This window comes from Gymnoscopelus braueri, assembly GCF_963280865.1.
Source record: "Gymnoscopelus braueri genome assembly, chromosome: 19".
Lineage (NCBI taxonomy): Eukaryota > Metazoa > Chordata > Actinopteri > Myctophiformes > Myctophidae > Gymnoscopelus > Gymnoscopelus braueri.
In genome coordinates, this window is record NC_137621.1 from 33,443,110 (window position 1) to 33,458,514 (window position 15,405).

The 15,405-nt window shown below is 38.8% G+C and overlaps 2 protein-coding genes across 4 annotated transcripts in view; one reads left to right on the top strand and one right to left on the bottom strand.

Moving 5' to 3' along the window:
- Positions 1 to 13,877, bottom strand: part of LOC308074344 (M1-specific T cell receptor beta chain-like) — a 39,694-nt gene extending 25,817 nt beyond the window's left edge. The window contains exons 1-2 of the mRNA XM_080413762.1: positions 13,806 to 13,877; positions 13,250 to 13,545 (exon numbers count right to left, since the gene is read on the bottom strand). Coding sequence (XP_080269888.1) covers positions 13,250 to 13,545; positions 13,806 to 13,869 — 360 coding nt within the window. The 5' untranslated portion in view covers positions 13,870 to 13,877. The remainder of the gene's footprint in view (positions 1 to 13,249; positions 13,546 to 13,805) is intronic.
- LOC308074343 (M1-specific T cell receptor beta chain-like) overlaps positions 1 to 15,405 on the top strand; it is a 113,464-nt gene that overhangs the window by 62,418 nt on the left and 35,641 nt on the right. The window lies entirely within an intron of this gene.

Below are 15,405 nucleotides of genomic sequence, written 5' to 3' on the forward strand. Positions count from 1 at the left end.
AACAGAAGAATGACCTACACAGGCCTAAGACGGGTCAAATACCAAATAAGGGCAGACAAGGGCTAAATAATAAAGTCAAAGTCCAAGGCCCGAGGAGCGGACCGTGACATACAAAAGTAACTTACAACCATTGGTCATACTGCAAAAGAGGGCAATAAGGATAGTGAACAATGTAGGATATCAGGAACACACAAACTCTATTTTTTTTCTTTTATTTTTTTTTACAGTTAAAGGCATTGAAATTCATAGACATGGTAAAATTCAAAACAGCTCAAATTATGTTTAAAGCAAGAAATAATGTACTACCGGGGAATATACTGAATATGTTTTCCGACAGAGAGGGGGGTTATAATTTAAGAGGGGAGCTTAACCTAAAGCATCTTCTTGTACACACCACTAGGAAGAGTCAGTGTATCACAATCTGTGGGGTCAATTTATGGAATGGTCTGGATTTGGAACTCAAACAAAGCACTAATATTGTACAATTTAAGAGGATGTATAAAAAGGACATCATTAGATGTTATAGAGTGGAGGAAGGGGTGGGTTGATTGTATTAATTAATGAACTTATTATTTTAAATGTAGTGATCAGATTAGGAGTGTACTGTCTAGGTGACACCAAATTAATTCACAGCAAGTGGGTATGGGTATATGTGGGTATGGGTATATATGGGTTGTGTATAGTGCTATGTGTATTACGGTAGATATATATATATATTATACAGAGATAAGATATATATAGATAGAGTATGGGAGTGAGTATATGTATACAGATATCATAGGATTTATATGATATAAAGTTAAATTTGTAATTGTTTATATGGATTATGAATGTTAAATAAGAAAGGGGTTGGAGTAAATAAGCTTTGCTTCTTCCTACTCCTTTTTGAACATGTTGGGGATGATCAATGATCGCATTTTAAAATGTTTTTGTTTACTTCATTTTTATTTTATTTTTTATATTGTGGCTTTCATTGTTATTGGTTGTTTTATTTTACCTGCAAGTTCAAAATAAAGTGAATCAAATAATAAAAAAAAAAAACCTATTGTTACCTGTAAGGAAACAACAGAGGAAGATATCTTCCTGTAAAGATCCAACATGAAGCCCTGAGTTGGTTTACATACTGTACTCTCAAATGAGATGTGATAAACTCGATGCTGTTGTTAATGCATGTCTGCTGATGTAATAATGTCAATCTGCTCTATTCAGCATTATTTTTCATAGAGGCATTTCCTGTGAGGAAATAGACCAAGAAAGATAAAGAAGCACCAAATCAAATTGAGACCTCAAATGCAGGTGTCTTAACGGATGATTATTTGAGGCGTTTTTGATTAAACTACCGCTAACCCTAACCCTATGGTAGTTTGTAGTTTTTGTACAGAGAAGAGGAGATCTGAAGCGATGTGCTAAACCAACTGCACAGTAATACACTGCACTGTGCTCTGATGCTTTTAGGTTGCGTATGAAAAGAGAACCATTCGTTGCGGTATCCACACTCACATCGCCAGTTACATTGAAATTCTCTTTGTACGACTCTTCCATAGTTGCAGTCTTGAAGTACAGATAACCAGTGAGTTTCAATGCCGTCTCTCCAGGTGATTGCTGGTACCACAACATCATCCTTATACCAGCATAATGATCATGTGTGCAGACCAGCTGTACGTTGTCTCCTGGGACTTTGAAGAGTGCAGATGGAGTCTGGTGGACTTTGAAGCTGAGACTGTCACCGAAGCCTAAATAGATATATAAGGAGAGAAACTACTGAAATAATCAGTGGATGACATGTTATATGAAAGACGGGCATCAACGTAAAATTGGTTATTACCTGTGAGTAAACAGAAAAGCACAAATCTGATCATTTTAACCTTCTGCCAGTTAAGAGAGTAACAGAACAATGAGGTACATCTAACATGATTCCCCAAACAGAGAATATCTTATATGTGGCTACATCAAGCAGAGGAACCGAATTGAGCTAGTTCTGTCTTCCCGATGCTTGAGGAGAATAAAGGAAGTGACGTGGAATCGCTATGGCTTCATTTAACGATGATATTACCATCAAATCTAATTGAGATGACAAATGCAGATGGGGGGAGATTATTCAAGAGTTTTTGTTAAGGAGAGAGGATGTGTGCATAGCCAGCACAGTAATACACTGCACTGTGCTGTGTTGCCTTAAGGTCGACTATGAAAAGTGAGCCGTTTTTAGCAGTATCAGCGCTCATATCCCCAGTGATATAAAAATGCTTTATGTACAACTGTTAGTGTTCTATTCATTTGTAGAAGACATAGCCAATGAGTTTCATGGCAGTATCTTCAGGAGCTTGCTGGTACCACAGCATTAAGTGCCATTCACACTGAGCACTATAACTATAAATATAACTATATTGTTCACCATTGTATTTTTTTTATAGTTGGTGTGAACTCTGCCATCCACTTGACTTAAAACGATTTTTAAAACTATATTTGTATAGTTATAGTTATAGTGCTCAGTGCTGTGAACGGCCCTTAACACTGTAGTCTGTTCGCTCATGTGTGCAGACCAGCTGTATATCGTCTACACAGGATTTCTGGAGATTTCCAAAGGAGTCTGTTGGATTTCAAAACTCAGAGAGAAACCTAAACAGAGACAAACATGTATAGTAACTACAGGTCCATAGTATGAACACAGTAACTCGTTTCATATAAAACCAAATTATCACAGTACCTGTGAGAATCTTGACATGTTGTCTCTTGAACACAATTGATCTACACTCATGAATATAAAAAACAGCATTCATGAATCCTTTCGATTTTCATAAAGGCACTCCTCTCATATCTGCAACAACACACTGCTGCCTCTTTAACCCTTTGAAAAGCCATTTCTTAATGCCATAATGCCCCCTACTGGAAGGCATGAGCGGTAATGATGTAACTACACTGAATGAAAACCAAAAAGAAACACTTTTTCTTTTTTTTTTGGACAATATTATCCCACAGGGGAAAATTCATAACATAAGTACGTCATAATAACTACAACAATAAAGCACAATAAACCTCAACTAAACACATTACACTCTACTGTACTGTACCTGCAGTCCAGAGCAAATTAACAAACAAGATGACGAGAGGAGAGCCCATGTTGGGTGGATATAAAGTATAGGCTGTGCACACACAGACCACTATGATACTGGGAAATCCAGTTGACAGGTGTGTCTCATCACCTGTTGTGCAGATGATATGCTACTGAACCTCCCTGGTCTAATGTGTGTCAGCTGTGTTTTGGCACAGAATGAGATGGAGGGAGGATAGCGATTACTATGGTTTAATGCAGGTGTTGTAATACCACGATATAAAAAAATTGTGATGCTGGGCAGCAAAGAGCGTTGCCCGCCGTGAGCGATGACGATGGCGCCCCCTCACCCGGTTCCTATTGACTATGGCCAAGCGAGACCCAACACAAGAATTAAGCTGTCTCGGCATAGGCTGGCTCAGGGAACGCGGGGTTAACAGAGGCACAGGACCGAAGAGAAGCAGAGGCAGACCATGGATTGTCTGCCATGGCAGTTGGTCTACTCGGCTGGCTTGCAGACTGGCATGACACTAAAAACTGAAAAACCCTCTCTCCGCTGGGTCCAAATGGCTAGTTCATTCTGTCACGGTTTGAGTCAGGACGGAATGTAGGACCCAAGTGCAGGAGAGACGGAGGCTGAACAGATCGGTTTAAAGTATTTATTAACTAAAAGACAGGGAAATAATAAGACACAGGTGCAACAGACAATCAACACTGGGATAGGCTGAGGGACTAAGAGGACACAGGAGGAGAACAAGACTAATCACAGGGTAGGTGAGACAAGACAGGCAACAGCTACAAAGAGAACAGGAAACAAAGGCACAATACTACAAAATAAGGTACAGGATAGTAAAGCAAAACCTAACACGGAAACAAGGACTGCAACAGTACTTCAGAATAACAGAACATACAAATGGAACGACACAACAGAAGAATGACCTACACAGGCCTAAGAAGGGTCCAATACCAAATAAGGGCAGACAAGGGCTAAATAATAAAGTCAAAGTCCAAGGCCCGAGGAGCGGTCACCTGTGACATACAAAAGTAACTTACAACCATTGGTTGCGAACGCGGAAGGAGCTCCTCCGACCAAGTGGAGCTTACTATGTAACCGTGCTCGGGTTGTGTGTGTGTGTCTCTGTGTGCAGCCGCGCTCTCATTGGCTCGCGCCCCCATGTGCCTCACGTGCGTGCACTGCCTGTGTGCAGCCGCCAGAGTGCGCCAGAGTGCAGGAATTTAGACAATGCTCTGATTAAAATGCACAACAGCCTGCAACACACACACACACACACACACACACACACACACACACACACACACACACACACACACACACACACACACACACACACACACACACACACACACACACACACACACACACACACACACACACACACACACACACACACAATGTCAATGTTCTCCATCACGGTGAAATAACACGGATTACAAGTCCGTAAATACACAATATTTTCGAGCTGCGTTCGCTTCCAGCGTTCGCGCGTCTTACTTGTCATACTGCAAAAGAGGGCAATAAGGATTGTGAACAATGTAGGATATCAGGAACACACAAACTCTCTTCTTTTTTTATTATTTTTTTTTTACAGTTAAAGGCATTGAAATTCATAGACATGGTAAAATTCAAAACAGCTCAAATTATGTTTAAAGCAAGAAATAATGTACTAACGGGGAATATACAGAATATGTTTTCCGACAGAGAGGGGGGTTATAATTTAAGAGGGGAGCTTAACCTAAAGCAACTTCTTGTACACACCACTAGGAAGAGTCAGTGTATCACAATCTGTGGGGTCAATTTATGGAATGGTCTGGATTTGGAACTCAAACAAAGCACTAATATTGTACAATTTAAGAGGATGTTTAAAAAGGACATCATTAGATGTTATAGAGTGGAGGAAGGGGTGGGTTGATTGTATTAATTAATTAACTTATTATTTTAAATGTATTAATTAATTAACTTATTATTTTAAATGTAGTGATCAGATTAGGAGTGTACTGTCTAGGTGACACCAAATTAATTCACAGCAAGTGGGTATGGGTATATGTGGGTATGGGTATATATGGGTTATGTATAGAGCTATGTGTATTACGGTAGATATATATATATATATTATACAGAGATAAGATATATATACAGTAGATAGAGTATGGGAGTGAGTATATGTATACAGATATCATAGGATTTATATGATATAAAGTTAAATTTGTAATTGTTTATATGGATTATGAATGTTAAACAAGAAAGGGGTAGGAGTAAATAAGCTTTGCTTCTTCCTACTCCTTTTTGAACATGTTGGGGATGATCAATGATCGCATTTTAAAATGTTTTTGTTTACTTCATTTTTATTTTATTTTTCATATTGTGGCTTTCATTGTTATTGGTTGTTTTATTTTACCTGCAAAATAAAGTTAATAAAAAAAATAAAAAAAATAAAAACTATTATTACCTGTGAGGAAACAACAGAGGAAGATATCTTCCTGTAAAGATCCAACATGAAGCCCTGAGTTGGTTTACATACTGTACTCTCAAATGAGATGTGATAAACTCGATGCTGTTGTTAATGCATGTCTGCTGATGTAATAATGTCAATCTGCTCTATTCAGCATTATTTTTCATAGAGGAGGCATTTCCTGTGAGGAAATAGACCAAGAAAGATAAAGAAGCACCAAATCAAATTGAGACCTCAAATGCAGGTGTCTTAACGGATGTTTATTTGAGGCGTTTTTGATTAAACTACCGCTAATCCTAACCCTATGGTAGTTTGTAGTTTTTGTACAGAGAAGAGGAGATCTGAAGCGATGTGCTGATTCTGCTGAAGCAACTGCACAGTAATACACTGCACTGTGCTCAGATGCTTTTAGGTTGCGTATGAAAAGATAACTATTCCTTGTGGCATCCGCATGATGATCGCCAGTTACATTGAAATTATCTTTGTACGACTCTTCCATAGTTGCACTGTTGTAGTACAGATAACCAGTGAGTTTCAATGCCGTCTCTCCAGGTGATTGCTGGTACCACAACAACATCACCCTTATACCAGCATAATGATCATGTCTGCAGACCAGCTGTACGTTGTCTCCTGGGACTTTGAAGGGTGCAGATGGAGTCTGGTGGACTTTGAAGCTGAGACCGAAGCCTAAATAGATACATGAAGAGAGAAACTACTGAAATAATCAGTGGATGACATGTTATATGAAAGACGGGCATCAACGCAAAATTGGTTATTACCTGTGAGGAAACAGAAAAGCACAAATCTGATCATTTTAACTTTCTGTCAGTTAACCCATTTAGACCTGAGGCCGATTCTAAATCCTGACCTAAGTTTTCTGAAAAACTTCAAATATTTATTCAAAAATGACAACAAATGTATGTTGCTATATATACTGTACATAGCAAAAAGAACGCTAAAAGGGGTTCCCGTCCTGAAAGGTATAGTTACAAATAGGGGTTCCCGCCACGAAAGTAACAGAACAATGAGCTACATTTAACTCTAAGATGATACTACAAACAGAGAATATCTTATGTGACTACATCAAGCAGAGGAACCGAATTAAGCTAATTCTGTCCTCCTGATGCTTGAGGAGAATAAAGGAAGTGACGTGGAATCGCTATACTGTAGCTTCAGTTAACAATGATGTTGCCATCAAATCTAATTGAGACGACATGCAGATGGGGGGAGATTATTTAAGTTTTTTTTAGCAGTATCAGCGCTCATATCCCCAGTGATATAAAAATGCTCTATGTACAACTGTTCGTGTTCTATTCTTTTGTAGTAGACAATAGACATAGCCAATGAGTTTCATGGCAGTATCTTCAGGAGATTGCTGGTACCACAGCATTAAGTGCCATTCACACTGAGCACTATAACTATAACGTTCACCGTTGTATTTTTTTTAATAGTTGGTTTGAACTCTGCCATCCACTTGACTTTAAACTATATTTTTGTACTTATAGTGCTCAGTGCTGTGAATGGCCCTTAACACCGTAGTCTGTTCTCTCATGTGTGCAGACCAACTGTACATCGTCTCCAGGATTTCTGGAGATTTCCAAAGGGGTCTGTTGGATTTCAACACTCCTAAACCTAAACAGAGAAAAACATAACTACAGGTCCATAGTATGAACACAGTATCTTGTTTCATATTGAACCAAATTATCACAGTACCTATGAGAATCTTGACATGTTGTCTCTGGCACACAATTGATCTACACTCATGAATAGAAAAAACAGCATTCATGAATCCTTCCTTTTTTCATAAAGGCAGATATTGTAATGCAGACTGCTGCCTCTTTGAACCTTCGAAAAGCCATTTCTTAATGCCATAATGCCCCCTACTGGAAGGCATGAGCGGTAATGAGGTAACTAAACTGAAGTAAAGCCAAAAAGAAACACCTTTTGTTTTGTTTCTTGGACACATTATAATCCCACAGGAGAAAATTGGTAACATAAGTACGTCATAATAACTATAACAATAAAGCACAATAAACCTCAACTAAACACATTACACTCTACTGTTCCTGCAGTCCAGAGCAAAGAAACAATCAAGATGACGAGAGGAGAGGCCATGTTGGGGTGGACATAAAGTATAGGCTATAAACATAGACCACTATGATACTGGGAAATCCAGTTGACAGGTGTGTCTCATCACCTGTTGTGCAGATGATATGCTACTAAACAGGGTGTCTATTTGATGTACTATTTCTGCTTTACTGAGACAAGACTGTAAAGGCAGACAAGACAGGAAAGGTAGGGTACAAAAACGAGGTACAGTATGACAGCAACCGTGGACCTGGGGTGGTGATCAAACCCAGGTCATTGCATTTCTGTGGTTGGCACATCACCAGCATAGCCTGCTGTGAGTCATTTGTAATACATCGGTATGTCTGGTATGAGACAACACACACTTGTGTTCCTTTTTAGAGCTTCATTCTGAAATGAGTTATCTGCCATAAATGAACTGACCTCTTGTGTTGTTTTGTTTATTCAAGATTTACATTTCAGAACATTTTCTTGAAATTCCACACTGGCCCATTATAGTAACTTCTAAACAGTGCCTTATGGCCTGTCCACACCAAGCACTAGAAATCCGTTCTAATTCAAGTGGATGGCAGAGTCCACACCACAACTATAACATCAACGGTGAACAACAATATATGTAGTTGTAGCGCTTGGTTTGGATGGCCCTTTAACTGTAAAAGAACAACAACACTCACATCTGTTACTTATGATGAAAGTCTTGGCAAGTTCAAGTACCTTGAAAACAGAGTGATGATAATAAGAAAGTGACATGATTTTGAGCAATCATTAATCCCAAAAGAGGAACACATAAACACAGCATGGTGCTTATAACCAGGGGGTAGATACTTAGTATTGCTGCACAGAAAGAACCTCCCTGGTCTAATGTGTGTCAGATGTGTTTTGGCACTGAATGAGATGGAGGGAGGATAGTGATTACAATGGTTTAATGCAGGTGTTGTAATACAAAGATATAAAAAATGTGTGAGGGGAGGTTTTTGTATTGAAAAGTGGCAATACTGTATGTGACACTGTGGAAACTAGCAGCACAGAAATACACTGCAGTGCTGTCTGAACTGATCTCTTCAATTGTCAATGTACTGATTTGTTTCTCATTTGCACTTCCATCCATCTTGACTGCCGTTCCTGTCTCTGGGTATCCACTGCCTGCGATCATGTATCCCAAGAGTTGTATTTGTCCATTCTTTGACTGCTTGTACCAGTTGATTTGATTGTAGTTCTGAATACTGTGTGAACAGTTAATCTTGGCATTCTCTCCTTGGTTGTTGTAAAGGAGCATTTCAGATGGTGTCTGGTGAACCTGGTCACTCAGAGAGATGCCTGTGCGTGAAATACAACATATTTTTATAAATCCAACAATATATTTTTACGGTTTAGTAATTAACAGTTCAATGACATATTTTCACTTGAAATGCCAGATCAAATTCAAAACAGTGCAGTGACCATTAATGTAATGTACTGTAACTGTCTACTCCTGCTTTGAACATAATCCTAAATTCATAATCCTGCTATGGAGGCTATACTGTACTAAAATAATATAAAATAAATAAAAACAAATATTAAACATAAGTAGTAAGAAATAAGTATCTTTAAAATACTTTACCTGAAACTAGAACCGTGTTCAAAGTTACGCTGAGAAATATGACGATCATGTTGTGTGTTGGTCTAAAAATCATCATCTGTTTTCACTGGCCCAATGCATTGGTGTAATCTAATGTTTAATGGGTGTACCCATGTTGTTAGCAGGATGTCTACTGTAGAATTAACCTACTAGGAGGAGGGGTCAGGTGACCACATTCACCACTACTACTTTTGAGAAGTAGAAGATATACTGCCACCTTACAAGTGTCAAAATAAATAAAAGATATACTAAATAAATATATATTTTTTAAATATAAAAAATATAGGGTAGATATGCATTATTCACATTTAAGAAAGCAAATTCTTCTCATGAAAATACAGTAGATTTGTATACAATTGTTTGCCAATATGTTTGTCCTTCTACACAGCATATTATAGAACTGTGCAACTTCATAAAGGTCTATCTTTAAAGTTGGATTTCCTCCTAAATAATGATCATACAGTAGGTTATCATTGTACTAAATTTAGGTCAAATCTTTAGCTCAATTTTCTTTATGAAGCCAGGTTCAGAGTTTCCCATGGAGACATCATATTGTATTATATTCAGTCATGTTACTGCAATCTCTCTTGATATACACATGTATACAGGCCTACAGTACCTTAATGTTGCATACAGCTACAGAAGAGATATGTGGGGAAACACTGCCCCCTAACAAATGGTTTAATATTGTTGCAGCAAAAAGCAAAAAGTCATCACTGGCGAGATGTCTGATATCAAATGTTCTGTGGAGCGTTATGTGGTTAGGAGCAGGTGACTGATTGTGAGTTTAAAGCTCAATAGATCAGAGATGCTGGGAAATTGTCAAACAGGAGCAGAGAGGCAATGAGCAGGAAATGAGCATCAAATAGCATCGCTACAGCAGCACAGAAGTACACAGCATATGGTATCCTCAGGTCCTCTCACTTTTGTAATGTAAAGGAGACCATAGAGTTCTCTCATCCACCCGCACATAATAATTATCTTTGAAATAATTGCTTAGGTTGGACTATTGTGCAAATCCAATTAATGCCATTAATGCCGTAGTGCTGCTCCCTGCAGACTTTTTGCACCACTGCATCATTGAAATTGCTGTTAGAATGGACCTCATGTCAAAAATGTTTTATAATCTTGGTGGTGGTTTGATGAACATGTGTATTTGTTGACAATCCTGTGAACAGAAGTTGTTTTAAAATTGACCAGTTCATTGAACAGAAAAACTGTCAGTTGCCTATGATAGGTTACTGTAGACATTTAGGATATTTTTCATGAAATAATATATCACCTGTCACACAGAGTTGAAGAGTTGCCATTTGTGCGAGAAGTCTGCTGATCACTGAATGGATGAAAACTAAAGCACAGTAAGGAGGACTAAATATATCTCCCTATACTGTAGATAGAGGGAGGGGAGAGAGCATCACGATTTTAAACAGCAGACAGACCTCTACAATAAACTGCTGCAGGCTGCCTGTGTTGAAACACATTTTGACGCTAATATCACTGTTTCCTATTTCAGATCTGTCCGTTTCCTTTTTGCACCCTGTCCGTCTGTCCGTACGTCCTCGTGTCCATGTGTCTGTGGACAGCTAATCTCCGGCACCGTTGGCCCGATCAATGTGAAACTGTGCACACACACTCCCTGGATGCCAGAGCAGAACCTCTGCCCCAAATGTTTCACATGGGCCTCGTATAGCGCCACCAGGAGGCAGATTTTTTATATTACTCCTATAGATTTTGTCCAAACATCACGCAAATCGGTACACAGTATCCCTATAGTCATTAAACAAAACTGGTCTTTCAGATTTTTCATATTCCATCCTGATGGGCTAAGATTAGCTTCCAAAGTTTGCCGGAATGCTCCATTTTGAACAAAATGCCTCAAATCATGAACACAGCGTGCAATTTCCATTACATTTTGCACGCACATTCCCACTAGGCCAAGGAAGAAATGCCACCTAAATGCCACTACATTTTTCAAATCGTCCACATGGTGACACTACAACAGGCCGATTTGCGTTTTTACCTATAACTGGACCGATCGGCGTGGAACTTTGCACACACAGTCTCCACAACTTGTGTGGACTACTGTTGTAGTTCTTTACACTTCAACAGAGTTAAGAAGTATATTATCAAAACAACAGTTGAGCACAATAATCCTCCTCAACTAGAAACACATTATACTCTTCTGTACCTGCAGTCCAGAGCAAAGAAACAGTCAAGATGATGAGAGTAGAGTCCATGTTGGGATGGATATACTGTATAGGCTGTAAAAATACAGACCATTGCATTTGCAATACTGCAAAATCTAGTTTACAGGTGTGTCTCATCGCCCATTGAGCTGATAATTGTCCTCCTCTATTTTAAGTATTTTTGCTTTACCAAGACAGTGGCGACAAGACAGGAAAGGGGAGGCGTAGGGGACGTACAGTATCCAATCCACTTTATTTATAGAGCACATTTAAAAACAACAGTGTTGAAACCAAAGTGCTGTACAACTCAGTAACAAAATACTAAAATAAACAAGAGCAAAAACAACACAACATTTGACACAATTGCAAGTATGACAATCAACACAGGTCCTGAGGTGGTGATCAAACCCAGGTCATTGTAGATTTATGTGGTCTGTACATGGTTGAGCCACCATCCCAGTTTTGCAAACCTTTGAAGTGATTGATGTACTTTATTTAGTAAGAGAAACAGTACACAGAAGTACAATTCACAATACAAGGTCTACTGTTGTCTTTTTTTGTTTTTTTGTTACTGTTTTCTTTTCTTGTTTTCTTTGTGAAGCACTTTGTAACCGTTTTGAGAGGTGCTACTGTATATAAATAAAGTTTGTATTATTATTATTACTAAACTGGATAACTCATAAAGCACTAAGCCTGTTTAAAATGAGTTCCCACGCACACAAATCATGATGACATATAAGAGACAGACAGATATACACTACTATAATAGTGTATATCTAGTATATCGTTGCTGTCCGGCAGGAACCAACCAGCTAACTCCATTTTGACGCTTTTGATATTCTTTTCCATAAATCAGTGCTATTGAACACCCTTTATGTCTGAACCAATGAAAAGTATTAAAAAGCGCTTCTGACAAAACCAGCTAACTCCATTGGATCCTCAAACTTTCTGCTAAACCAGCCAAGTCCACCAAAGGGGGGTGTAGTTAGCTAGTTTTGCTGACTCCAGGCTCCACCCCCTTTTGACCTCCAACCTCATTGTGAGCTTGGAGGTCCATTCAACTGTTCTTATCAATGATGAACAAAACCTCCTAACTCCACTTTTTGTTTAGTTTTTTTCCATTTCCTGAAAAATGAACACTTTGGAGTTAGCTGCAATTGATGCAATTGATGACGTTTCACAAGTTCACAAGCACAGTTATTGATCATATTTGATATTATTAAAAAACGATTCCTGACGATGCTATGCTACAGTAGCTGATGGCACAGGCCCACATACCATAACTGTCTGTCAGTTTACATAATGGGAGGTTCCACAAGGGAAGCTTGCATTACTGTAGTATGTAGTTTTGATTGTCTGTGTAATTGCAGTATACTAAAATCCAATGTGGATTGTACAATATTCTAGATAATATTCATTCATGAACTTTTTATGGTTATCATTAGTGTAGTATTTAGATTGAAATACTTTCATAGACTTTTGTTGAAAATCCTGTGGCAACTTGGCTGAGTAGGCCATGTCTAATCATGATAATGTCCATGTGTTGAGACCACCAGTCTCCAGTATGACTGTTAGCAGTCAGCAGTGTTATGATTACTTGTCACAAGTGTATTTGCTATGACAAACATACAGGTGGGAGTGTCCCAGCATTGTGTTGATAAGATTTGATTATGTAGTCAACTGTATTAAATCCAACATGTGAGTCTTAACTGCAGATGAGTATTAATGAGACTCAGGTTCCCCCTACAGGACACTATGAGAGAGACTTTAATAATAAAACCAACACTGGGGTTTTTGTTCAGCCAACCTGTTTGTCTGTATCACTGTGTTCACTCACAGCACAGAAATACAATCCATTGTCCTCTGGTATCAAATTCTTCACAGTGAAGGTTCCACTTAAAGCATCAGGCTTGGTGGTGGGGAATTTCTCCTTAGTAAAGCTAGGTTGATAATCAGGGTCCTTGTTTGGCATGGTGAACACTACTTGTTTCATTCCTTCTCCTGGGAGCTGTCTGTACCAGTACATTTGGAAGTAGGTACCATCTTTAGTGTGACTGCAGTCCATTGTAGCATTGCCCCCCTTGATTTTCCATACTACGGTGGTCTGGTTGACAACAGCTGCATCAATAAGAACTGTGTGCAAAATTACCATTAGTGAAGTATTGCAATTTCAATATACATACTTTTGTTGAAAAGCCGTTGGAAAATGTTATGCCTTGATATCATTCATGTCAATAAGTGTGTTGATAATGTTGTTAGAAATTCAGTCCAATAAATGCAGTATAATTACATTTTTTAAACATATTGGTAACTTCTGTACAGCTTCCCTTGAAACATTTGAGTTGCTGTCCTGAACATCATGACACAGTGAGTTGTTTTATATGTTACTTTACCTGTGATGCAGAACAGCACTACTGTCAAGCTGAGTAGGCCACGTTTGAACATGATAATGTTCATGTGTTGGAAAACAGAGAAGCCAGAGTGTCAGTTATCAGTGTTATCGGTGATATGAAGACTTGTCACATGGTATTTGCCATGACAACAGGTGGGAGTGTCCCAGCATTGTGTTGATGTGGTTTGACATGAACGACAAACCTACAATAGCAAATGACACTGATCACCCCCTCAATTACAATAATGCCATCGGGACGGAGACATACAGTAGAACGTTGAAATGGGAAAAACGTCGCTTTAGTAGGCTACAATTGTTTTCCCCACTCAGCCATTGCAGCGTTAAACAAACTGCCTTGCTGACATATTGTTGTGTCTTAATGTGGATGTACTTCTATGTCATCGTCTTTACTGTTTGTTGTGTTGTATGCTACTGTTCCTTATGTGTCCCATGTTGAAAGGGTTGTGAAAGCAAATATCCCTCCGGGACAATTAAGTCTATTCCATTCCTTATTCTATTGATCCTGCTCTAATTATAGTATAAACACAAAAAAAAACAGTCATGGAATTCATAACTTGAGTATTAATGAGACTGGAGGTCCCCCTACAGAACACTTTATGAGAGAGAGTTCTGACAACTTTAATGATAATACCAACACTGAGGTTTTTTGTTCCACCAACTTGTTTGTCTGTACTGATTCACTACAGTATGTTCACTTACAGCACAGAAATACAATCCACACTCTTCTGGAATCGAATGATGTGAAATTTCCACTGAGTGCATTATGCTTGGTTGCAGATCATTTCTCCTCACTGACTTTGGAGGACTCATCAGAGGACTCCGGTAGGTGACGCATACTTGAGTTGAAGTGGAACTTAATGGTAACGAGGGTAAACAGGAAAGGTGACAGCACGCTTCCTTGGGGATGAGTCATTTCTGCCCAGTATATCCGCCAAGCTGCCCTGCAGCAGTTACTGGATACAGTAGGCGGGCTCTAGAACGGATCAGAGCACTTAGCAGTAAATAGAAACCATGCTTTAGGCTGGTGGCACAAGGTTACATGAACATTAATTTATCTCACTGTGCTGTGAGTGAACACAGTGATATAGACAAACGGGTTGGCAGAAAACAAAACCCCAGAGTGGATATTATAATATTACATTTGTCAGAACTAGAGTGTCCTGTAGGGGGCCCTCCGGTCTCATTAATACTCAACAGCAGTTATGAATCACATGTTTGATTTTACAACAGTTGACTACAGGATCAAACCACACCATCACACAATGATTGGACACTCCCACCTGTTGTCATGTCGAATACACTATGACAGGTTCATATCACTGAATGATAACACTACCGATTACTGACACTCATACTGTATCTGTCCTCCAACACATGAACATTATCATGATCAAACTTAGCCTACTCAGCTTGACAGTAGTACTGTTGTGCATCACAGGTAATGTAACACAACGCAAAACGACTCATTAAATCCAGGAGAGAAATGCAAATGTTATGGGCAGCTGTGCGGAAGTAACCAATATTTTTCAAGAATATGCAAATGTACAGAATTGATTGCATGTACATTAATTTTTTTATAT